Here is a 26,894-nt window from a genome sequence, read left to right on the forward strand (position 1 = left end):
AAGTTTTGAAATATCTCAAATAGACAACAATACCCCATGTATTTCAAAAGTTTTAAATTAAGAAAATATATTTTGCCTGAGTCACCTTTGAGTGTGATTCATCAAACTGGTATAGCAAGCTATATAAACCAATGTTAAAATGATATACCTAACACATAGTGAAATAAGTGTAGTAAACTTTATGAACCAAAGACACTTGACGTATGTTAGACGTCTACTACTCACACCACACCCCCCCATAAAAGGTTTATAATTAGGCCTTCAACCATTAGAATATTTTAGAACAATAACGATATTTGTGGTCATGATAGATTCACATAGAAACTCTAGATTATCCGTTGGATGAATATCTTAATATATATAAATGTTAAACAGTTCTGAAAGGGTTGCCCTAATTCTGATCCCGCCTTTTTTGGTGGGTCTGAGTAATTTTTATGAAAAAAAAGAGTTTGCAAGGAATCGAACCAGATACCATATGCTTACACTTTACAACTATAGCCACTATGTCACTTCTCTTTTTGTTGAAATATTGTTGCTTCCAAAAATGAAATACATGACTAAATTTTTTTTTTAAATCCCCAACCGCCCTAGCGGTTACCTCTCTCATAGCAGTTATTTTTTAGTAACTTTATTGATAGTTGTTCTTTTTCATATTTTTTTTGGTGTACGCTAACTACGTGTTACGATATTAAAGTTGCATCTTTAAAATTGTAGATAATTTGACTGATCCATATGATAATTTTTTCATTAGAAACTTCACTTTTTCCTGTATTATATTACATGAAGTTTTTGTTTTGAATTTTTATTTGCAAAAATCACTACAGTAGACTATAACATTACTTTGTTTTGGCAAAGTAATGACTTTGATTCTATATTCATTTTTGTTGATTTCCATATTCATTTTTGTTGATGCAAACTAAATGTTGTTAATTTGCTTCTTTGAGATTGTGCATGTCGATCACTCATATTGTCACTTAGTTTGATTGTTTCTGAGTTTAAATGTAACTCTACGATTAATAGTATAGCCAATTTGATATTTTATATATGAAACTCTACAAAAACCCGTGCATCGCACGGGTTAGGGTCTAGTTATTATAAAAGCAAAATCTTGTCCATCCACGTCCAATTTTGATAGTATTGTTTCGTAATTGTTGATCATTTGTAAACAACTCAAGTCTAGAGCAAGGGTTTTCAAGTTGTATTTTTTTGAACTTTCAATTATATTTTTAACATTGTTCAATACTTAATTCGAATATAAACTAGTTCTTCAAACATTTATCAAGTTTTTATTTTAAATTGCTACATTTTTTTTATCAAAGTTCTGAAAATGATTTATCCTACTTCAAGATTTATTTCCATTGCGTAAGTATTTTAGAGATTGTTTTCAGGTTACATTTGAGATGTTACAAAAGTAACATTATGGGATTATGAGATTAGATTTTCATTAGCGAATTGAAATGGGTATATTTATGTGATTAGTAACACTTGCTTCTCTTTTTTATATTAAGCAAGTTCTAATTTATTATTTTTATAACCCTTTGGTTCCCCAAAAAAAGTATGGTAATTTGAAATTTGAGTGTAAGCTAAGTAAAGTTTGATCAATAATTCTTTTATCTAAAATCGAACTCAAGTTTTTATGAATAATAGAGCTTATTAACTACTTGAGTCAATTGTTTGGTTAGTTATAAAATATTTCTAATTAAAATAAAGTGTGATTGAATTGTTCTATGATCATATATTATCATGTTTTTTAAAGAAAAAATAAATAAAATTTCTCTCCAACCTTACTTAAAGTCTTTTTTAAAAGCAAAAATATATAAGTCAATGGTCTTCCACTTAATATTATTATCATCATTTTTTTGGATTGGTCAACTCTTTTTTGTTTGAGAGGTGGATAGGCCAACTTATTCTTGATTTTTAACGTTTAAAGTTTTTATCGATTTGCCAAAATCCCGCTTACAAACCAACAACATAACTTTCAAGTTGTAAGCAAAATAAGCTTGAACAGGTTAAGTTGAACCTAATTAAGTTTAAATTTTACTTTTAAATTAATCATTGATTGAACTTATTTCTTTAAATAGTTAAACAAGTTGAAGTTTAATAACTAAACAAGCTTAAACGCGAGATCTTTTGTCACGCTGCTTACGGAGCCATGAAATCTTCAACTGTAGCTTTCTCTACTATATATGATTATAAATAAATGACCCACCCACCCTTCAAAATCTCATCACATTCACAACCCTCTAAATCTCACACCAAAACAAAGTCACAAAATTTACCAAAGATGATAGTAGACTTATTTGTACTTCCTAATTGGGTTACATTTTGTACAACATTTGTCATCCTTCTCCTGTTCACCCACCGTCTTTGTCTCCGTCGCCGCAGATACAATCTACCCCCTGGCCCAAAATCATGGCCCATAATAGGAAATCTCAATCTTATTGGATCACTCCCACATCAATCCATCCATGGGCTCACTAAAAAATATGGCCCCATCATGCGTCTATGGTTCGGCTCCAAACTCGTCATTGTAGGCTCGAGTCCAGAAATAGCTAAAGCCTTCCTTAAAACAAATGACGTTGTCCTTGTTGGACGGCCCAAATTCGCCTGCGGAAAATACACAACTTATAACTACTCTAACATCACTTGGAACCCATACGGCCCATATTTTCAACAAGCCCGTAAAATGTTTCAAAGGGAATTGTTTAGTGTAAAAAGTCTTGAGTCTTATGAGTACATGAGAAAACAAGAGTTGCATGTTTTTCTGCATAAACTCTTCAATTCAAAAAATAAAACTATTTTGTTGAAGGACCATCTTTCAACTTTTAGTCTCAATATTATAAGTCGCATGGTGTTGGGGAAGAAATACTTGGAGAAGAGTGAAAATGCTATTATTTCACCTGAAGAGTTTAAGGAGATGTTGGATGAGTTGTTTTTGCTTAATGGGGTCTTCAATATAGGGGATTTTATTCCTTGGATTCAATTCTTAGACTTGCAAGGTTATGTGAAGAGAATGAAGGCTTTGGGTAAGAGGTTTGATAGGTTTATGGAACATGTGTTAGAGGAGCACATTGAAAGAAGGAAATATGTTAAGTATTATGTTGCTAAAGATATGGTGGATGTGCTATTGGAGCATGCTGAAAATCCTGATCTTGAAGTCAAAATTAAGAGGAACGGAGTCAAAGCTTTTACTCAGGTAAAAAAATACTATTAATTATCTCTTTTTTAAGTATCTCATTTGCCTTATACAGTTTGTCGTTTTCTATCTATATTAATCATTTATTGTATATTACTCCATTCATCCCACAACGAGTGACCTAGTAAACTGTTTTACATATATCAATGCACAATTTTGACTTTTAATATATTTAATTATATATTAGCAAAAATTAGAAAAAGTTGATACTAATTTAAAAATATTCATCGAGACAAATCAGACAACATCTTATATGCAACCATTTGTATTTATATACAGTATTAGTAGAAAACCATGATCAATGTATATTATATGAATAGTGTAAATAGTCAAATTGAATCACTCATTGTAAAACAGAGGGAGTAACCTCTAACTACTCCATTATTATGAGCATCTTCATCGATGACCTCCAATTAAAGGGTTTTAAATGAGTCATTAAGTCATATCACCTTGAAACAATTCATTTAATATTTAATCTTACAAGAAACTCCAATAAAATCATAAATGGGTCCCATAATTTATCTACTACTATCATATTTATCCGGTTTATACCTACGGTGAATAGAGTCATAGTTAGAAGTCAATTTTTTTTTTCACTTGCATGAAATGATGTTTGCGGTGAGGTTTTGATCAATTTTGAAGCAAAAACGCATCTGATCCAAAGATAAAATTACCCACAATTCAATTCTGAATACCTAATGTAAAAAATCTGATCTAATCCAATTTGATGCGGTTTATTTTGGATCATTTTTTGATATCCAAATTTGGAACTGTAATTTTTCTATTATTACAAAGACAAGATAAAATAATAAGGCTGATGTAAAATATAACATATACAGTATATTAAAAATTAATATTAGGAAATGAGGATGATAAATTATGTTCGAAAGATATGAAATAGTAAAAAAAACTAATAAGTAACTTATTTAAAAGTCAACATATAATTGATTAATACAATATATCATTCTAATAAATAAAAAAATAAGTATTAAAATATTTGTATGTGGTTTGATTTGGTTTGGTTTTAAAAACACAATCTAAAATTTGATCCAAACGGTTTTCACAAAAAGACATCCAAATACATCCAATATATTCAATTTGAGGAATGTTAGGGTCACACCCACTAATACTCTCCTTTTAACACACCCAATTAATTGAAGCCACGTCATCTCCTTTCTTTATTCTTTAACCTAGTAACCGGTTAGACAAGTTTTGAGACTAAATTTCCTTTTTAATATTTTATTTGTTTTATCTGGGACGGTGGCTTGCAGATCTATGCCTTGTCTCTCTTTGCCTCCAGCTTCACGAGCTATTCCTTGTCCCTTCACGCAGTCAGCCACCGTCGTCTCAGTCGCAACCCACGTTGGTCTTTTCTATTTCTATTGTCTTTGTTGAGAGCTCTAGTTGTTGATTGTTCCTATTCTCCTGTTTACGCACTGCGTTCTATCTCATCATAGCCGCCGGTGGCCATGGTCCCCCTATATTTTTAATAATTTTTTTTTATACACTACAATTAAACTATTAGAATGTTTCATAAAATATATATTAGACTATGACCTCTTCAATTAATCTAATTAAAATGTTCCCCATGTTATTAGATTAATTGACAACTAATATCATTAGTTTTATTTGTTATATTATTTTAAATTATCTCATATGGTCCTTTCCACAACATATTTTAAATGGAATGAAACAAATGATATAGCTTTGCAAAATAAAAAACTATTTTAAAGCAAAATATGAGCAAATTAAAACTTAAAATAAGAATAGAGGAATAAAATATAATTTAGTCTATCACACTCGTACAAAAGTTCTCCTATTTAGTCAATTGTCGTTCTTTTTTTGTATTAACCCTTGGATTCTCAAGATAAAGCAATCATGGTGATTCAGAGTTCGGCCGAGAGGTAACTAAAGTTTGACAAAAAATTGTTATACTCAAGAATCGAACTCAGATTATCCTGAATAATTTGTCATTTACTAAAAACACATTTAACCATAAAACGTATGCACTGTTATTTTTCTATTTTATACAAGAGTGTTTGTGTTTTCTCTTCCTACTCAATGTTCTTTTTTTCTACTATTAAGTCAATACTTGTATGATAACTATACTTATCCATTTAACTTTAAATTCTTGATCCCCTTAACTTTAAATTCCTGGCTCCGCCTTGGCCATGCAGATTATAATATTCCTGGCTCCACCCTTGGCCATGCAGATTATAATATTGAGATTAAAAGTTGAAAGATGGTCCTTCAACAAAATAGTTTTATTTTAAGCCGCAAGGATACCTGTGTGTGTGTGTATAAATGCTTATAAGAGACTATACTAATATCATATGTTATACATCTATTCCCCAGGACCTAATAGCTGGTGGGACAGATACCTCTTCTGTAATAATAGAATGGGCAATTGCTGAGCTTGTGAAAAGGCCAGAGATTATCAAGAGAGCTACAGAGGAACTAGACAAAGTAATAGGGAGAGATAGGTGGGTTGAAGAGAAAGACATTGTCAATTTACCTTATATTTATGCAATTGTTAAAGAAACAATGAGGCTTCATCCTGTGACACCAATGTTAGTGCCAAGAGAAGCTACTGAGGATTGCAATGTTGATGGTTATGATATCCCAAAAGGGACTATGATTCTTGTCAATACTTGGACAATTGGAAGAGATCCTGATAGTTGGGACAATCCATATGAATTTATACCAGAGAGGTTTATTGACAATGATACAGAAATAAAAGGACAAGATTATAAGATGTTGCCACTTGGTGCTGGTAGAAGGATGTGTCCTGGTTATCCTCTTGGTCTTAAGGTGGTTCAATCAAGTTTGGCTAATTTGTTGCATGGATTTTATTGGACATTACCTAATAATGTGAAAAAGGAGGATTTGAATATGGAGGAGATTTTTGGGCTCACTACACCTAAGAAAATACCACTAGAAGTTGTTGTGGAGCCTAGACTTCCTCATCATTTTTACTCCCTCTAAGTATTTTTCTCTAATAATATTGGGAACAATGGGATTTGTGTGAGTACAATGTCATTAACTTCATGACAAGAGAAGAAAGAAAAAAACAAGCATGATAATGAAGAATATACGATGTATATCCCATTGAATACACTCTCGTAGTTGTTATAGAGTTTGTAATATCAAATAATAGTGTATTATATTATGCTATCTCTTGTTTTTTGTTTTTTTTGATGGAATGCATTTGGTACTCTAATGTGACTTTTCCTTATTGCATAGAAGGGAAGGTGCTTGAAAACACAATGAATGGGTTTAAATTGTATTGTCCGTTTTAATTTTTTCTTCTTTAAAAGTTTTTTTTGGTTACTTCACTAAAATTAGTGTTGAAAAGTGACTCAAAAAATAATGCATCCTGTCTGTCAAATTCGGTGGCCGAATGGTTCCACACGGTGGCCGAATTTGACCTGGTTTTGGAGACTTTGTCTCGGCATAAATCGGTGGCCGAGCAGGAGAATTCTGTGGCCGAATTCGCGTATAGCAAAAATCAGAATAGCGGTTTTGGGCCTGTTTTGTTCCAATTTTTGAGGGATGCTTTCCACTATAAATATAAATCTTGTATAAGATGAATATGTGTGTAGAAAACAGGGTTTAGAAGCCAACATACAAACTAGGGTTTATAGAGAATTTCTCTTGGCAACAAACACTAGGGTTGGGATTGTTTTGATTCACCTTGAACAAAACACTGTTATGATTGAGTCTCTTGGTCACGGGAAGAGATTGGAACTTGGGTAGAATTAGGTTTGAAGACTAATTCTTGTAACCCTCAATATCTCTTTGTAAAGAAACTTATATCATTATAGTGGAACAGAGAGCTGCTCTCTCCCCCAGAGTAGGTCATCATTAGACCGAACTGGGTAAACAGATTCTTGTCTTCTCCTTCTTCCTTTTATCTCTTGCTGTTTCTTTTTGTTTGAATTATTTTGTCACCCGCTTGATTTGATTGCTTGGTTTTAATTTGCTCCATGCATCAAGTTTATTATTGGTGTGTTTTTTTCACAACGAATTCACAACAATTAGTTAATCCTTAGTTTTTTTTGATTTTGGTTGTTGTTAATCCTTAGTTTTTTTATACTAGTTCACTACCAACTATTGCTGCATCTAGTCCTCCCCTAAAAGAGAGATTTCCCCATCTCCACTTGAACGATTTAATTCACTATAACCATACCAGTTGAGCAGCGAATATATTAACCACATCTCAAAAATCTTACTATTACTTGTCAAAATCTCATAAAACTCTATCTATGTATTGTGCATGTCTAAGCAGAAATGTTTGTTTTCGCTCTAGTCCCATCAAATCATCAGAAGTACAATATTTGATTTTTTTATAACTATTTTGATCAAGTGCCCTATTGAGGAACCCGACTATTATCAACATCTACAGGCATCCGAGTATTATTCTAATACCTCCCCAGACTACCAGAATCTTGTTCTACCACCTCTCCAAGCTACTAGAGTATTCTTGTCACCACCTCAACAGGCTACCAATAGTAGGTATGTCAATGAAAATTTGTTAGTGCGGATCCTCGCAAGGATTTTTCAATCCAGGGCTCTAAATTTGAGGAGTTTCCATCAAAGGAGATGGGGAGTAATGTTCTCCAGTGAGCACCTCAAGGACGGGAGTCAAGAAGTACCTCTGCCCCGCAGATTCCCTGATCTCAACCAAAATACTATAGTACCATTTATTTAAATATAGTTTTAACCTTATATCTTGGTTTTTTTTTTTATCTTTTCATATATTTTTTTTGGTCAATTTATTGTGGGATGGAGGAATTTGATAGGGATCTGCAAGAATCCGTGAAGACAAATATATGGAAAATAATCTCCCCGTGAAGGGGATTGGAGACGTGAACGGAAAAGAGATTGAGCCGCGGGGCAGAGGGGGGGAACTGGGAATTTATCCCTCGCCCCATCCCATTCACAACCACAAAGCCATTTCAACCCCCCATAATGGTAAAGTTTAACAACAAAACTCTCGGCCCTAGCAAAGTTGCATTTGTGAGGCATCTCTAAACGAAGTTGTTGCGTGAGAATCAGAGTGCAAACACGTATTATTGAAAGAAAAAAATAAAAACAACTTTAATCAATTGAGGTTGATTCATGTGCATACTTATTTTATTTTGAGAGACTGAGAAAGTAAATATTTTGATGTTAACCTTCCGGTTCTTAGAGGAAGGAGACCTAGTAATTTGAAGTTCAATCGAAAGGTAAGTAAAGTTTGACAAAGAATTGTCCCCACCATTTTTTGGCTAGACTTTACTTACCTCTCTACCAAACTCCGGATTACTCTTCTATAACGGATCAAGTACGGTAGAAGAAATTATAATAAGTTTTTAATCTATTCTACGAAAAAATGCTTAGAGATGCATAAAATATAAATAAAATAATAATTTTAAAAACATAAATAAAATGGTACAAACTTTGTAAAAAAAATGGTACAAACTTTTGATGTAGTATCAAAAGTAAGTATTTTTGTGTATTGTCTCCACATGGACTAGCGCGATATTCAAGCCGTTCAACAATCGTTATCGTTCTAAACTTATAGTTCAAATGATTGATTGATTAAAAACTAATCTAAATTGTAATATAGCAATAAAATTGAGATGAGGTCGGGCAATTCACGCCTGGGGCTAGAGTCGTTGACCAAGCATTAAATAATGAACTCTTATGATTACTTAAACGGATTCTAACTTTACTCGATATTATCACAATCACTCAACAACATCATTCGTGTCCAAATGATGTCGTGATTTCTAATGGATTATTTAAATGTCGATTTCCCAAACTATTTAAACAATCACAAAGTCGATTGGATCGTTTAATCAACGATTTCCCAACCTATTAAATGATCCAAAAGCATTAAGTTCTTGATTACAAAGTGATTATCAAAGATTAAACTCCATGTCTAGAATAAAAACTTTGATAGATTATTATTCTAATCCTAGATTCAAAAGCATCTTTCAACATCATTTCAAATCAAAGATATAACATTAAACACAAGAATAAAATCAACATCAAGTAAAATATTACTAGAATCATATATTTAAGTATCAAAAAGAGTACATATTAACTTGATCAAGTACCTCTAACCCCAAAGGATAGATTTAGCTACTCACTTTCATAGTAGCCTTGCAAAAATGGAAGAAAAGATGAAGATTCATGACAAGATTCATGATGTCTCAACAAATCTTGGAAAGAATCCACTTTTAACACTCTTGCATCATGTTTCTCTCTAGAAATGCCCTCTCTCTCTCTAAAAATCGGAAAAATAGCAAAACGAATGAAGAGGAATCTCTGAAAAATGAGAGAAAAGCTATTTATTTTGCTGAATCTGTCAATCTCGCTTAAGCGAGATTGAATCTGTCCCACGCTGGCCACTGGATGACTGCCACGTAGCACCTTATCCTGAATTTGCTGAATCTCACTTAAGCAAGCTGGAAGCGAGATTGACAATTGCTCTCGGCAGTTTTCTCGCTTAAGCGAGATTCATCTCGCTTAAGCGAGATTTTCTTGCAACTTTGGTTGATTTCTTGGTCCTTTTTTTTTTTGAATCGGCAAATATTATTAAACGCCATCCCAGCAAGACGCAAGGTATGGACGAACCAAGATACAAACGGTGCCGCATATAGACGGTACACCATAACCACCTAAAAAACACCCCTGAAGATAAACCCACCAAAACAATCACCACCTAAAACAAACTCCTTTACAAAAACAAGCACTGTAAACGTGATATCCACCACCGCCCATCGTCACCACTCACCCCCAAAGAACACCCTCAAAATAAAACTCCCATACCCCGACACCGAAGCTGAGGCACATATCGAAGAGCACCTGACCAAAGGATCATGCAAGCTTCCATAACCTCGCGACCTCCGATATACTTCTTGGTCCTTGCTTGCATTTTCCTGCACAAAAAGGGTAGAGCAAGGCACACAAAGCATAAATGACATATTTGCATAATATTGGAGCTTTCCATAGATAATCTTGCAAAACAAGTCACTAAAATGCCTAAAATAACACATGAAATATATCACTTTTGAGCACTTATCAACTTTATGCATCGAGTCAAAATAATTGTTAAAAGGGCATTTTTGTCATTTAAAAAAATAAAATTACTTCTCTCTTTTCACTTTCTATTCAACCAAATAAAGAAAAAGAGAGAGACGCTCATTTTTCTCTTCTATTTCTTCTCTTTTTCTCTCATACAAAAATCACACATTAAATTTACTCTATTCCTCGTCTCTTTCTTTATTTACACTCTCTTTCTTACCTCTTTCTCTCTTTTCAATTTTTTCTCACAATCAAACACATTATTAGAGTATGTTTGGGAGGAGGATGAGTCATTTAATGTGACTTGAAAGTCCATTAAAATCTCCATCAATCATTTCAAAGGAGAGAAAAAGAGAGATTTTAGGAAGTAAAAAAAACTCAAAGGTAGAGATCAAGAAACATGAGGAGGGCAATTGAGAGAATTCACTTCCATTTGGGAGGAAGATTTGGTGAGTGGAGAACGTGTGGATTAGTTTTTCTTTTTTAAATTAAGCAAGTTATAAAATATTTCTGACTATGATCATATATTATTGGTTTAAATGCGTCATTGGTCCCTGCACTTTCATCAGATTTTGGCATTGGTCCCTGCACTTTTTTTGTTTGGCATTGGTCCCTGCACTTTGTAAAAATATTGGTATTGGTCCCTCTGTTAACTTTCTGTTTAAAAAAAAAACACAAAACTAACGGAGTGCCACGTGGCCCAATCATTTCACGCCACGTGGCACCAATACCAATATTTTTACAAAGTGCAGGGACCAATACCAATATTTTTACAAAGTGCAGGGACCAATACCAATAGTTTTGTGTTTTTTTTTTAACAGAAAATTAACAGAGGGACCAATACCAATATTTTTACAAAGTGCAGGGACCAATTCCAAACAAAAAAAAGTGCAAGGACCAATGTCAAAAGCTGATGAAAGTGCAGGGACTAAAGGCATATTTAAACCTATATTATTTTAGTCTTCCAATTTTTTAAAATTTAAAATATATATTAAAATGTAGACCCAAATCCTACAAAATCCTCCTCAAAAAGCTCTCTAAAATTTCCCTCTCAGCCGCGGGCGGAGCCACACTTAGTCCAAGGGTGCAATTGCACACCCTCAAAATTTCAACATTGAACTGATGATCCCAATTTATTACTACTTGAACCCTCTGAAAATTTGTCAATGAACCCTGCACCTTCTAAATTTCTGTCTAACAGCATCTCCCTTTTTCTTTTTCGTTTTCTGGAAATAATATAACTGCACCTCCCTGTTATTGATTGTTTAATATGAGGCACCTTATGTTGGTGTCTCCTATAATTCCAGTGCATGAATCATGTTATTTCATTTATTTATTGTTTGATATTTACAAGTGACAATTACACATCATTATTTATTGAACATTTTCCAAATAATTCAAATAAAAATTGTAAGAGTAGCATCCTAGCATATCGAACCAACGACAAGAGGTGATTTTTCACAAAAACTTTTATGATTTTACTACATTTACCTTTAAATATTTAACTTTTATTTTTGTCTCTAAATAGACAACCAACTTTGTTGGTCCTGGATGTGTGCAAACACATCTTTAGTGCATCTTCTTTTGTTAGTAATTTTATAAATTAAATTGAACAATGACAAAATATATTCTAGGATAAAATTGACTATCTAAAAACTACTCATTCCGTCCCTGTATAAGCCCTCATTACTTTTTTCACATTTCTTAAGAAAAGTTGTCAGTGTAATTAATGTGTTTGTTTTGTGTGTTAATATTATCAAATTGTCTTTTGTTTGTATGCGTATTAAATTTGACTATTCATATTTCAAGATAGGTTAGTAATATTAATTAGGGGTATGTTTAAGAAAAAAATAATAAATGCATCTAGTAATTTGAAAAAGGGAAATGTTAACTTGTGCCCTCAAGACACAAGTTAATGATTCAAATATAGAAAAAACTTATTGAAATGTGTGCATTGCATTTAATATTTAACTTTTTAATCATTTAAATGCACAAAATTTTAGTGAAAGTTTCTTCTTTTAGGTTTCTTAACATGTGCCCTAAGGGCACAAGTTAACACTACCCTTTGAAAAAAGGTTTACATTTAAGGACAAAAATAAAGTCACATAAGTGCTTAGATATAGAGACGCAGAGAGTAATTTGATGGTTAAAATGACGAATAAAAGAGGCATTTATGAATGTATTTTCAATTTTGATGTATTAAGATATTAATATGATCAGGGTCGGCCTAGAGGCCAAACAACCCAAGCAAGGGCTTTATGCGTCAAAATTTTCGGTGATAAAAAAGGCCTCTAAAAAATTAATTTGGTTATAAATATATTATAGACTATTACTTTTCCCACCCTGCTGCCTTCTCGCGCGCCCAGCGAAAATTTCAAAAATACCCCTGGTCCAGATTTCGTTTTCCGAACCAGATTGTTAGTGTTTCCGGAAAATAAAATCTGGACGCATACGTTATGAATATTTGTGTCTTTCTTTGATGGCAAGGGTCTCTGTTGACCGTTATACGACCCTCGCATAAGCTGCAATGCAATTGCAGGGGTCGTATGAGCGGTCAACAATGACCATGACACCACAAACACTTCTAAAAGCTACCTAAAAACTAAATTTTTTTGAAGAAAATGTAAGAAAGGAGGTGAATAAGAATGAAGGAAAATGTTGAAGATCCAAGCCTTTTTATAGCCTTAAATAAATCATAGGTCTTAATTACAGTCAAATAAAACGTGTTCCACGTTCAAAACCGTCAAAAAATGCATTCAAACTCCACTAACCGGCCTAACCTTTGGTGAAATGTCACCGGCCAAAATGTTACTGAGGGTTTCCGGACTTTATAATCCGGAATGCATGAAGTTATTCCGGATTATAATGTCTGAACTGCACCAGACCCTTTATTTGGATCGTTTTTGTTGCGAATGCCTTGGAAAAAAAATAAAACAAAGGTACATAACATAAATAGAAGCAACATAAGACAAATAAACAGTTAAAAAACCATAATAACAGAAATGATGAATCTTTTAGGAAGGTGTTTTCAAGAGGATTTCTTTGAGTTAGATCCTGCTGCCTTGCCAAATGACATATTCATCTGGCAGGCAGCACGATCTAACTCATAGCAACCTCTTGATATTTTTGAGTTATCTATCTATCAAGGAGGCAGCAAGGAGTATCTATATATTTTTGAAAGCATGTTGGGGATCTTCACCATGCTGGCACATAGAGAGCAATCTATTTGTAACATAAAGAGCAATCTATTTTGCGGCAGCATGACAAAGATCCTCAGCACAATGACAAAAATGTTCATGGTCTCTTTGGTGTGTTTGTTTGTATTTTTGACAGCATGCTGAATATCTTCATCACGCTGTCAAATAGAGAGCTATCTATTTGCGACAGTGTGAGAAAGATCCTCAGCTTAATGACAAAAATTTGCATGGTTTTCTTTGGTGTGTTTTGCTGGTATTGAAGCTGAAAACCGGAGAAGGTGTATTTATAGAGGTCCTTGGATGTTGTGGACCACATAAACTCTTGGTGCAATGTAGTCCATACAAAAGAATCATATGTTGAAGTATTCCAGATTATACAATCCGGAACATCCCTAACCCTACAAGAAGAGCCAACTTTTCCCTCGTTCACCAATATCGTATTAATCCGAAAAATATATTCCGGAAAACAAAGGTGCATTCCAGATTGTATTTTCCGGACTGCATCAGTGTCATGGCAGGTGGTCTGCACCACAAGCAAAACGTTTTTCAAATGTTTTTTGTCGGTGGTCAAGTCAACAAAACGTGTTTTACCACGTTTTTTTGACTGCATTTATGGCCTCCCAACCATTTTTTGACCCACCCTCCCTATAAATAGCCTTCCAAACCCCACCATTTCTCACACCATCCTCTCCCGCCCTCTTCTACAACCATGGTTTTCCATCGTTGGCCTTTTATAGAAACAGGTCTCTTTGGAAATTTTCAGGGATTGTATGACCGGTCAATGGGGTTCAGGGGCATTGTTTTGTTCTTTCCGCCCTCCTCTTTCCTCCTCCCCTGTCTCCCCTCCAACAGTGAAGCTACTGATATGTCCTATCAGCCGGAGCCACTGGTATAACTTACCCCCCTCCCTAGAAAACTTCAACATTATTGTAATGTATTATTCAAATATCAATGAAATGAGTTGTTTTTGTCTTTTTATTTCTGTTTTATATGTTTATTTGCGATTATTTTACGAATCTTAAAGCTTAAAATTGAAAAAATTCTGGAAAAAGGCCATTCCGAATTTTGAAATCCAGATAAATCTGGAAAATTCTAACAATTCAATCCGGAAAACTAAATCCGAACCAGGGGTAAAATTGGAAAAAATAGGGCGCGCGAGGAAAGGCATATGGTGGGATAAGTAAATCTCTATATTATATGACAAATAAATTATAGATATTTGCATAGCTTAACTGATTACCAACAATGCCTCAATTACTCTTGGTCATGAATTTAAATTTTGGTCTCCACAAAATTGTTTTTATATAATTATTTTGTTAAAAAAATAATGATTTTCATGGCCACAATAAAATTTTTGCTTTAAGCCTCTTAATCTATTAAGCCGGTCCTGAATATGATAGCGAAATACATGATCAAGTTCAAAATTTTGGACCTCTTAACTTAGGGTCTGGCAAAGCTACTGCTTCCAATGTGGTCTTCCAATAATTATTATTTTTGGACAATGTGGTCTTCCAATAATTATTATTTTTGAATAAGCCAACTCATTCTTGATTTTTAACAACCAAGTTTTTTGGATTTGCCAAGATAATGTTTGCAAACCGACAAGATAACTTTCATGTTGTAATAAAATAAAAAGCTTGAACAGGTTAGTTTAACCTAATTAAGCAATTAATTTAGATTTTATTGCTCATTGATTGAACCCCATTTGTTTTAATAAATGAATACGTTAAAGTTAAATAATTAAACAAGCTTGAACAGCCCTTAAAAAAAAAAAAAAACTTGAACAGGAAGTATATTTGATTATAAAGAGGTGTATCTATTCGAGATATTTTGCCTCACTGCTCACGGGGCCATGTAATCCTCATCCACATCCTTCTCTACTATGATTATAAATAAATGACTCTCTAATCTCATCAGAGTCACAACCCTCTAAACTCACACCAAAACAAAGTCACAAAACTCACCAGAAATGGTAGTAGAATTATTGCCACTTCCTAATTGGGTCATTTTTTTTACAACATTTATCGTCCTTCTTCTCTTTACCCGCCGCCGTCTTCGTCTCCACCGCCGTAGATACAATCTACCACCTGGCCCAAAATCATGGCCCATAATAGGAAATCTCAATCTTATTGGATCACTCCCACATCAATCCCTCCATGGGCTCACTAAAAAATATGGACCCATCATGCATTTATGGTTCGGCTCTAAACCTGTCATTGTAGGATCAAGCCCAGAAATAGCCAAAGCTTTCCTCAAAACAAATGACGCTGTCCTTGCGGGGCGGCCCAAATTCTCTGCTGGAAAATATACTACTTATAACTACTCCAACATTACTTGGTCCCAATACGGTCCATATTGGCAACAAGCTCGTAAAATGTGTTTACTAGAACTGTTTAGTGTAAAACGCCTTGAGTCTTATGAGTACATGAGAAAACAAGAGTTACATGCTTTTTTGCATGAACTATTCAACTCAAAAAACAAAACAATTTTGTTGAAGGACCATCTTTCAACTTTGAGTCTCAATGTTATAAGTCGCATGGTTTTGGGGAAGAAGTATTTGGAGAAGAGTGAAAATGCTATTATTTCCCCTGAAGAGTTTAAGAAGATGTTGGATGAATTGTTTTTGCTTAATGGGGTCCTCAATATTGGGGATTTTATTCCTTGGATTCATTTCTTAGACTTGCAAGGTTATGTGAAGAGAATGAAGGCTTTGGGTAAGAAGTTTGATTGGTTTATGGAACATGTGTTGGAGGAGCACATTGAAAGAAGGAAATGTGTTAATGATTATGTTGCTAAAGATATGGTGGATGTGCTTTTGAAGCTTGCTGAGAATCCTAGTCTTGAAGTCAAACTTGAGAGGCACGGAGTCAAAGCTTTTACTCAGGTAAGAAAAAAATATTAATTTTTTTTAAGTATATCATTTGTCACGTATAATTTGTCATTTCCTACTGATATTAATTATGTATTGTGTATTAACCTCTAAATGAGCATCTTCATTAGTGACCTCTATTTAAAAGTTTTAAGTGGGTTCACTAAGTCACATCTTTGAAGCCAATGTTTTCCAAATCGAGTTTTAACACTCCGAGTTTATCGAGTTTACGTTTTTAGGTACCAAAATCGTGTTAACTCAGAGGTAAACTCGATTTCTGGTAAAATCGGAAGGTTTACGAGTTTACCGAGTTTTACGAGTTTACATCTAAAAAAAAATTGGCCCTTTTGGCCCATTTTTTTTCAAAACCCAATGCGTTTTCTACAAGAACAAAGACTTAAACGTTTACTGAATAGTTACCTTTATAGTAACATGTTCCTGAAATGAAATGTTTCCTTTTCTTTCTTCTCCGAGTTCTCAAATCATGAACAAGGGTGCGACGCCGGTTAGGGTTACGGTGGTGGTGTTTGTTGACCTTTTGAAGAAACTAACTAGTTTATTTTTTAGATAGTTTTATTAACAACTTTAGGAACTTGTGAAACTTACTTTTTTGGATGGTTTTATGGATTACTTAAACTTAGAGACTTATGAAACTTATGATTTTGTCCGTAAATTTTTGTATTTTGATGCTAAGTTGATCATAATGTTTTATTATGGTAGTTTGGTATAATTTGCCTTTGTAATTAAGTCATATTTTACACTGTTGACTTATTTACAATATTATATTAACTTATACATGTCATGCATATAATAAATTTTATATAATTTTAATTTTACGTAAACTCGTACGAGTTCACGAGTCAAGTTTACATAAGAAAAACGAGTTGAGGTAAACTCTCGAGTTGCAAAACCTTGTTCGAAGCAATTCATTCAATTTTTACTTTGCTAGTGAACTCTAGTAAAATTTTAAATGGGTCCCACAATTTATCTATCATATTTATTCAGTTTTACCTACATTCAATAGTTGTAGTTAGAATTCAACTATTTTTTTTAGTGTTTGTGTTGTGGTTTTCGATCAATTTTGAGGAAAACAACCATCTGATCCAAAAAATAAAGGTACATGCGGTCCAATTTTGAATGTCTAATGTAAAAAAATTAATTTGATCCAATTTAATATACTTTATTTTGAATCATGTTTTGATATCCAAATTACAAGTTTTAATTTTTTTTTATTAATATTATAAAAGACACTCTAAAATAGTAGATTTGATGTGAAATTGAACCTACAATATATCAAAAACTAATATTAAGAAATAAGATGATGAATTATGTTTGAAACTTATTAAATAGTAAAAAAAATTAAAATAATAAATAAAAAAATAAAATAAAAGCTAACAAATAATATGTTAATACAATATATCACGCAAATTAAAATATATGTATGTGGTTTAGTTTGGTTTGGTTTGAAAAATAATTCAAAATCCGATTCAAGTGGTTTTCACAAGGAGATATCCAAACACATTTAATAATACTTAGTTTTATGCGGTTTTCAATTTTTTTTATCGATTTACGGTTTTAATTTGGATCAATTTGGATATAAACAACTTAACTTGTATGTGAGATGAATTTGCATAAATCTCAGTTATGGTATATCCTTCAGATTCAATTCACATACAATCTTGAAACTCAATAAAGCCCATAAATGAAAGAAGAAAAAAAACTAATTTTTCAACTTGAAATCGAACACATGATCAACATACTCACATACATTCAATAAAAAGAAGTTTCAAATGGCCTGAATGGAGCTAAAAAAAATCACAATAAATTCAAGAATGAAAATGAGAGATTAAGGATTCTTACCTTTGAAATTAGAGTGTTAACGAGTTTTACATTGAATAAAATATGGCATGAACAAGTGGTTATAAGTGGAGGCGTATTATGAAACTTAAATCACTTTTGCACATTCTTTTTTTTTTGGCCTTAGAGACCACAGTGAAAGGCCCTTCAATAACAGTAAAGCTAGCAGCATAACGATTTTTCAAGTAATTGATAGTTGCATTGTTTTCTTCCTCGTCAGTGAAAACTCTAGGTCTAATGTCTGTAGCATCGTTACCATTCCAAATATACTGCTGTAAAATCTCCAAGTCATTAGAAACGTTGGGATTTGTTACCTCTTTAGAAACAACGGCATTGGAAGAACCCAAGCCACACCAAGATGGGGTGTCTTGAATATAATCCAAATATGTTACGACATCGTTCCAAGGAACAACGATGCGCATATCAGAAAATTTGTTGCCCTGTTGATCATTTATATTTCTCTATCAACTTAGTGCTATGATCATCTTCAATGTGTACGTTGAATGCACAATAGTTGTTGATTGCACAATAGACATTTCTTCCTCAAGGTTAATAACATCTCCTACCAACACATTAAATATTACCTCTTTAAACCTTATTATATCATGAATAATAGGGTCTTCATTTGCAACAACATTACTACAGTCTTTGGTATATGCCAAAAAAAATGATATTACTATGCGATAATATTAATATACAGTTAAGCACTTTAGAAAAGCCTAAATTTTTTTGGGTGTCTGTCTTTTTGCTAGTGTGTGTAAGTGTGCACACACAATGTAGAAGCTTTAGAAAGATAAAAAAAAAAAAAAAGGTCTTACATTGTAGAATATCGTGGTTTCAAGTTTAATCTATATCAAGTTGTCTCATTAAGCTATAACAAAAAATAAAATATATACAATTTAATGTAAGTAACGTGCAGGGGCGGATGTACATTGAAGCATGGTGTGGCAGCTGCCACACCAGATTTTAGCCCAATTTTTTTTTTTATATGCGTAACAAAAGGCACCTGAAGTTAGGAAAGTGGAAAACACACACAAATAATACAAAACGCGTTTCTTCTCGTCTCTACTCTCAGAATCGCGTTTCTTCTTCTCTTCTCACAATTCACAAACAAATCACAACCTCTTAACAAACAAATTGCAAGCTTATGTTCTCCTCTTCTCGCAACAAACAAACAAACCTCTCCTTCTTCCACTCTCAGCAGTCAGCAGCATCATTTTCTCTCTCCACCCTTTTCTTCAAATCTAGTGTATCTCTTAGTTCTCACTCTAAGTCTAAGCCAAGGTGAGTGAAATAGTCAATTGATTCTCTACTTTCTCATTCATTCTACAATTGCTTTTTTTAGGGTTTTAGAATTGTGAATTGAGAATTGGGGTTTTTTTTAGGATTTGAATTGGAGATTTTCTGTTGTTCTGCAATGACTGAATTTAACACAAAATTCTAACATTGAGACATAGACATGGCAAAAGAACCCGGACCCGCCGGGTCCCCCGCCCCCGCACCCGAATTTTAACGGGGAAAAGCCGAATTAACTGGGTCCGGGTCCGGGGAAAACCCGTAGGCTAAATGCGGGGGCGGGGACGGGGACGGAGGATACTCACACCCGCCCCGCACCCGCCCCCGCCCCGCACCCGTATATGAGTATTTACCTTATTACCCTTATTTTCCTTAAATTAGAAGGGGTTATATAAAGAGAAGAAGAAACCTAATTTCCTTTTGCTTCACTTCACTTCAGCCGCCGTTCCTTTTGCTCTTCACTTTCCCAATCCCTGTGCTTCAACCTTCGTTTGCTTTCATTCATATTAAATCTTAAGAGATATCGGTTTCATCTGATAGGCCATATTTAGCTCTACTAGAATGAACATTTGTAATGTATACAATCTGAATTCTTGAGGAATAAATGTCCACAAATGATTAGTTTAAAAAAGCAGAAAGGGCACGGGTGTGTCAAAACTAATCACAATCTTCTTCTTATCACAATTCTGTTCCGATCCATTTGCTTCCGTCTTCCTTCTACTGTTCTTCGATTTCCCTCTGTTCCGAGCTTTGTTGTGTCCGTTACACCTTCCTCCTTGCCTTGGATTTCGAAATTGAAGTGTTGGTGATGGTTTGTGTCGAATTGATTGATGATGATTTTCTGGATAATGACGAACAGTGGTGTTATTTTGGTTTTGTGGGGATGGATTCGAGTTTGTGAGCCGATTTGTATGTGTTAATGGTGGTTGATTTATATTCTGGAAAAGTTTGTGTTCTTCATGTTCTTCAGGCTTACTGCAATTTTTTTTTCTACACTTTTCACAGGTGGGGGTGGGGGCAGGTCTGGGAAACCCGTCCCTGTTGGGGGCAGGTCTGGGGGTAAATATTCTATCCCCGCCGGGTCTGGGGGCGGGGCTGGGTAGTGTGAAACGGGGCCGGGGACGGGTGTGTCAAAACCCGCCCCCGCCCCGCCCCGTTGCCATGTCTATTGAGACATTGAGTCACTTTGTTTATGAGATACTCTTTGTCTTTGCTTCTTGTTAAATCTGAGATTTTGATAGATTTGATTTAATATATGTTTTGGTTCAAACGTAAATAATTGAGAATTAAAGTTAAAAATTGCTTGTTTAGTTGTTACTGATAGTGCTAATTTCTTATCAATCATTTTTTAGGTGAAGAGTCATTTACGTAACAAAATGGGTGATCAATAGTTAAATGATCGTCTTGTAACTTATATTGAAAGAGATGTTCTTTTCACAATTAGCACTGATATTATTCTATCTCATTTTCAACAAATGGATGGTAGACGATTTTCATTGTAATTTGCATCAAACAATGTTATATATTATTTTTAGTATAATTTGCATTATAGTTTCTTTAAAAAATTTGCCACACTAATATGAAATGTCTAGATCCGCCCCTGGTAACTTGCAAGTTGAGTATAGAAACCTATGTTTCGCGTAGGGGTGTTCAAAACCAAAACAATCCAATAGAAAACTGCAAATCGAACCAATCTAAATCGAAACCGCAAAAAACTGCATTTGATTCGGATGTATTCGTATCAATTGTTTACACAAACGCATGGTTTAGTTCGGTTTGCGGTTATAATTTTACCAACCAAACCAAACCAAACCGCAATATAAGAATAACACTAATTAAATATATATCACTTGGACCAATACTCATAGAAACTCAATGTAAACTTTAATAAAATGACATATTTTTTTCTCTTGTTAAGTTTCTTCTTTGCTTTTTCTTTCAAAAATGTATTTATGTACTACTTGAACTCTCAGAGAATGATAAATTTTTTAGTCTTTTGTATTTCTTACAAAATATGATTACTTTTTGTCCGCATTTAAATTTGGTCTACGTAGTTGGAACATTGTTGGATGTGCAAATAAAATTGTAAATTGTAATGTTGAATGAAATTTAAAACAATGCTGAAAATATGTTGTGTTTTAGTTTTTTAATTTGATTTTAATGTTGGAAACAAAAAAAATTATTGTCTAAAACAACCGCACCAACCAATCCAATCCAACCCGCATTGATTTGGTTTGTTTCGAATTTTATTTTAAAAGTCATCCAAACCAAACCAAACTGCATATTTATTTATCTTGCGGTTCAGATGACTTTTAACCTCAAAACCGAACTAAACCGCACCACGAACACCCCTAGTTTCGCGTGTGTCTAAACTTTTTCCCACCTAAAACGATGGAAATATTGTAACTTGCGCTGTATATATGATCTCTCTCTTTTTATACGATCATTTTGTTTTTTTAATCAAGGATCAAGACTCCTCTATAAGAAACTTCTTACAAGACTCTGTTCCTCAAAATCGAAAATTTCATCGTTTAACGCATTTTTAATTTTTTTTAATTTATGTATTCTCAGAAAAATCCAAAAAAATTTGTATTTGTTTTATTTGATTTTTAGAATTTTTTTGGTGATATTGTTATAATTTTTTGATTTTATTTGACATATTTTATCATCTTTTTACTTTGTTTTTTGATTGTTTTTAAAAGCAAAATTCACAATTGCTGAAACGATGAGAGATTGTGATTTCTGTAAGTGGAAGTATTTCTTATAGGAAACACGAGCATTAGGGTTAATAGGTCTTTACCCCCTGTAACATAGGTCATTTCCGGTTTTCCCCCCTATAATTTTTTTTTTGATTTACCCTCTTGTAAAAAAAATTGTTTTAATTTACCCCCCTAATAGGCCAAACAAAAACAAATTTTTTTTTTTTTAAGAAATTTTCGTTTTTGTTTGGCCTATTGGGGGGGGGGGGGTAAATCAAAACAAATTTTTTTTACAGGGGGTAAATCAAAAAAAAAAATTACAAGGGGAAAAACCGGAATGACCTATATTACAGGGGGTAAAAATCTATTAACCCTAACCATTAAATTGAATTCAATGGATATAAATGACTCCTCTCATCTCTCATTATAGCACTTCATCTCATTTGATATATATGATAAATGCTTATTTAGAACAGATGCTCAATTAAAATGTTTATCCAAACAAGACTATACTAATATCATATGTTATATATCAATTCCTCAGGACTTAATAGCAGGTGGGACAGATACCTCTACAGTAACAGTAGAATGGGCAATCTCCGAGCTTGTGAAAAAGCCAGAGATTATCAAGAGAGCTACAGAGGAACTAGACAGAGTAATAGGGAGAGATAGATGGGTTGAAGAGAAAGACATTCCCCATTTACCTTATGTTTTTGCAATTGCTAAAGAAACAATGAGGCTTCATCCTGCAGCACCATTGTTAGTGCCAAGAGAAGCTAGTGAGGATTGCAATGTTAATGGTTATGATATCCCAAAAGGGACTCTAATTCTTGTCAATACTTGGACAATTGGTAGAGATCCTAATGTTTGGGACAATCCATATGAGTTTATACCTGAAAGGTTTCTTGGTAAGGATATAGATGTAAAAGGACATGATTATGAGTTGTTGCCATTTGGTACTGGCAGAAGGATGTGTCCTGGTTATCCTCTTGGTCTTAAGGTGATACAATCAAGTTTGGCTAATTTGTTGCATGGATTTAATTGGAGACTACCTAATAATATGAAAAAAGAGGACTTGAATATGGAGGAGATTTTTGGGCTGACTACACCTAGGAAAATACCATTAGAAGTTGTTGTGGAGCCTAGACTTCCTCATCATCTTTACTCTCTTTAAAAGTGTGTTTGGTATGGCGTTGGCATATGTAACATCCCAGTAGAAAATCACGTTACAGTAGAAGCTATGTTTTCCAGCTTCAGCTTTTTCACGGCAATTGATATTAGTGACGCAGGTTTGGTCCATGCACCGCTAAACAAATAGACAATAAGCATTTTTCTTTAATAAGATTGAGAATAATGGGATTTATGTGAGTTCAATGTCATTAACTTAATGACAAGAGAAAGAAAAAAAAAACATGACTATGAATAAAAAATATCATGTTGGAATGTTGGAGTTTGTAATGAGTGCAGTAGTACATCCCTTTGAAAACACTCTCGTAGTTTTTTTTAGAGTTGTAACTATAAATAAAAGTATATTATGTTCTATCTTGTTTTTTGTTTTTTGATGGAATCCATTTGATACTCTTATATTTGTTTTCTTAGAAACTACGGGTAAAAGAAAACTATGTGACTTTCCTTATTGAGTAGAAGGGAAGGTGCCAGAAAACACATTGAATGAGTTTGAATTATGTAGACCATTTTTTTTTCTTTGAACTATCGGTTAATCCTTAATATAAAAGACTTCGATTACAAACATTTTTAAAGACATTAAAAAATACAAAGATAAAAAGAGAGATGGAAAAGAAGAACATACAAATATTTTTACATTGGTTCACTATCAATTATTGTTATATCTAATGTTCTCCCCTATATAAAAGAGAGATTTCATCATCTTTACTTAAAAATTTAATCCACTATAACCATCGAACTAAGCTACTAGTATAGTAACCACCCTGTGATGCTCGGATACTCCAAAGTGGAGACGTAACCGTATCCGATACTGATACTCTACAGATACTCGCGGATACGTACGAATGAAGTATCAAAATTAATTATTTTGATTTTAAAAAATATTTTATCAAATACTTATATGATACTCCACAGATACACAAAGATACTTCACAGATACGATACTCCACAGATACACAAAGATACTTCACAGATATGTATCCTAGAAAAAGATGAAGGGTAAAAAAATGAGACAATGTTGTAAAAATTTAGTAGAGATGTATTTGAATATGATTCAATTTTAGATATGCATCAATAGAATTGTTTCTCGATGAACCACTTAAAATTATAATCATCGTGGATAAAGTTAACGAGATAAGTGATTCAGTTAATCAACATTAGATAAAATTTGTGTTGAGTTCTTTTCACGATGCTTCTCTCGATATCCCAACATATAAAAATATAATATGGTTTATAAAAAAAAACTTTACATTTTTTTTATTTTGATCACATGTATTATTTTTTTAAAATTGTGACTTTTATAATAACATAGTAATTAGGAAGAGTAATCAATGTTTATTTCCTTCAAGTATTCACATATATGTAAGTTTTATTATAAAAAAATTTGTTAAGGTATCATAATCGTATCGTATCTTAAATTTTTAAAAAATTGCATATCCGCTTATATGTATCGTATCGTACACGCATCCGCACCTGTATGATCTGGGCTTGGTAGTAATCATCTCTCCAAATGTTTAGTATTACTTGTCATGCTCTATTTACTGTACCGGTCTAAGGAACATGTTTTTTTTGCTGTAGTCTCATGATATCATCAAAAGTACAAACATTTCCTCTCAAAAAAAAAAGTACAAACTTTGATCTTTTTAACAGTTTTGATCAACTACCATGTCGAGGAACCTGACTATTACCAACCTCTACAAGCATCTGACTACAGCAGTCTTTTTAACAGTTTTGTCATCTAAGAGATTCAGTTAGTATACATGATAAGGGGAGAAACACATGCATTCTACAATTTTTTGTTTCTTCACTGTGATTTTGTCTCATTGAATTTTTCAAGTAAGGATTTTAATGAGACATGTTTTCATACAAAGGAGGAGGATGCTGCTCTTTTTTTTTTTTTCTTCAGTAAGATTTTTGTTTAATTGAGTTTTTTTCTTGTAATATTCTAACGATGCGAGGGATAACCTTGGCGCAACTAGTAAAGTTATTGTCATGTGACTGAACGGTCACGGGTTCAAGTCCTAGAAACAGCCTCTTGTATAAAAAACAGGGTAAGGCTGCGTACAACACACCAAATTGTGAGACCCCTTCGCGGACCCGGGAGCTTTAGTGCACTGGGTTGCCCTTTTTAAGATTATAATGATGCACATTCACAATTGACATATAAGGGGAGTTATGAAGCCCGAATACATCAAACATGTAGACATATCCATATCAAATACATATCGGATATCAATACTTTGCGGATACTCACTGATACATACATACGAAATATTAGAATTAATTTTTAAAAATTTTAAAAATATTTTATCGGATACTTATAGGATACGATCCATAGACAATACTTATAAGATATTTCACATATACGTATTTTAGATAAAAGATGAAGGATAAAAAAGATGAGACAATATTGTGAGAATTTAGTCGAGATGTATATGATTCATTGTCTTTCAATGATCCCGACTTAAAAGTTATTTTTTTCTGGATGAAGGTAAGGAACAAGAGAAGATTTATAATTAGTCCACATTAGACAAAATTTGTTGAGTTTATTTAATGATACTTTTGTTGATATTTTAACATATGAATTAAATTGAATATGATTTATACAAAAACTTTACCTTTTCTATTTTGATTACAAGTATTATTTTTTTTTAATTTTTTTTGAAGCTATAATAGAATTATATATAACTAAACAACTTTACTTTCTCTGCACAAGGAGTGTTGGAGAGAAGCAAAGAAAAAGTAATGTTACATTAGAATAGGTGAAAATCACCAACAAGAAAGCAAAGAAACAGTCGCAAACAAAAAAGAGATTGAGCCACCACATGTGGTAGTTAAAAGCAAAGTTGACGAGTTTCGGTTTGTAATTCGTAATTTTTATAATTATATATATTAATGAAGAGTAATTAATCAATGCTTATTTTTTTCAAATATTTTACATGCATATAAGTTTTAGAGTAAAAATAATTTGTTAATGTTTCTTAGGTATATCGTATCCTGAATTTTAAGTCGATGAGTTTCACTTTATAATTTGTAATTTTGAAAAAAGTATCTTAGAGACTGCAAATAGTTAGTGTTATTCATAACCTAACATGACAAAACTTATGAGACTGCGGAGTATGAACAAGAAATAAACACCATCACACTATGTGAATGTAGACTCAAGAGTCAAGATGACTAGGTCAATGTAGTAAACGATTTTGCAAATTCTAAGTCAATAAATCAATATTGAAAATTTCTGTGAAATTGCAATGGCAACAACCCAATAAAAAAAGGCAGTGAATCCTTTTTAGTTTGACAAGTCGAAGTCGTTTTTAAAAGACTAAAGAAATAAACAGGTAATGGTCTTCCACTTACTCTTCAATTATTTTTTATAGCCCCACTTATTTTTGTTTTAACAAATAAAGTTTTATTGATTTGCCAGGATCCTGCTTGCAAACGGACAAGACGACCTTGAAGACTAATGTAAAAATTGCAAACGGACAAGACGACCTTGAAGACTAATGTAAAAATAAGCTTGA

General features: G+C 33.1%; 2 protein-coding genes across 2 annotated transcripts; both read left to right on the top strand.

Moving 5' to 3' along the window:
- Positions 1–2,215: 2,215 nt before the first annotated feature.
- LOC146897362 (trimethyltridecatetraene synthase-like) lies at positions 2,216–6,495 on the top strand. Its single transcript, XM_085735095.1, has 2 exons — positions 2,216–3,196; positions 5,552–6,495. Exons 1-2 carry the CDS (start codon positions 2,285–2,287, stop codon positions 6,179–6,181), a joined length of 1,542 nt encoding a protein of 513 aa, XP_085591221.1. The 5' UTR covers positions 2,216–2,284; the 3' UTR covers positions 6,182–6,495.
- An 8,893-nt stretch (positions 6,496–15,388) lies between these two features.
- LOC146897363 (trimethyltridecatetraene synthase-like) lies at positions 15,389–23,730 on the top strand. Its single transcript, XM_085737691.1, has 2 exons — positions 15,389–16,351; positions 22,733–23,730. The coding sequence occupies exons 1-2, from the start codon at positions 15,437–15,439 to the stop codon at positions 23,360–23,362; spliced, it is 1,545 nt and encodes a 514-aa protein (XP_085593817.1). The 5' UTR covers positions 15,389–15,436; the 3' UTR covers positions 23,363–23,730.
- The last annotated feature ends 3,164 nt before the right edge of the window (positions 23,731–26,894 follow it).

This window comes from Medicago sativa, chromosome 8 (genome assembly GCF_051527215.1).
Source record: "Medicago sativa cultivar Bolivia chromosome 8, Bolivia_mono, whole genome shotgun sequence".
Classification (NCBI taxonomy): domain Eukaryota; kingdom Viridiplantae; phylum Streptophyta; class Magnoliopsida; order Fabales; family Fabaceae; genus Medicago; species Medicago sativa.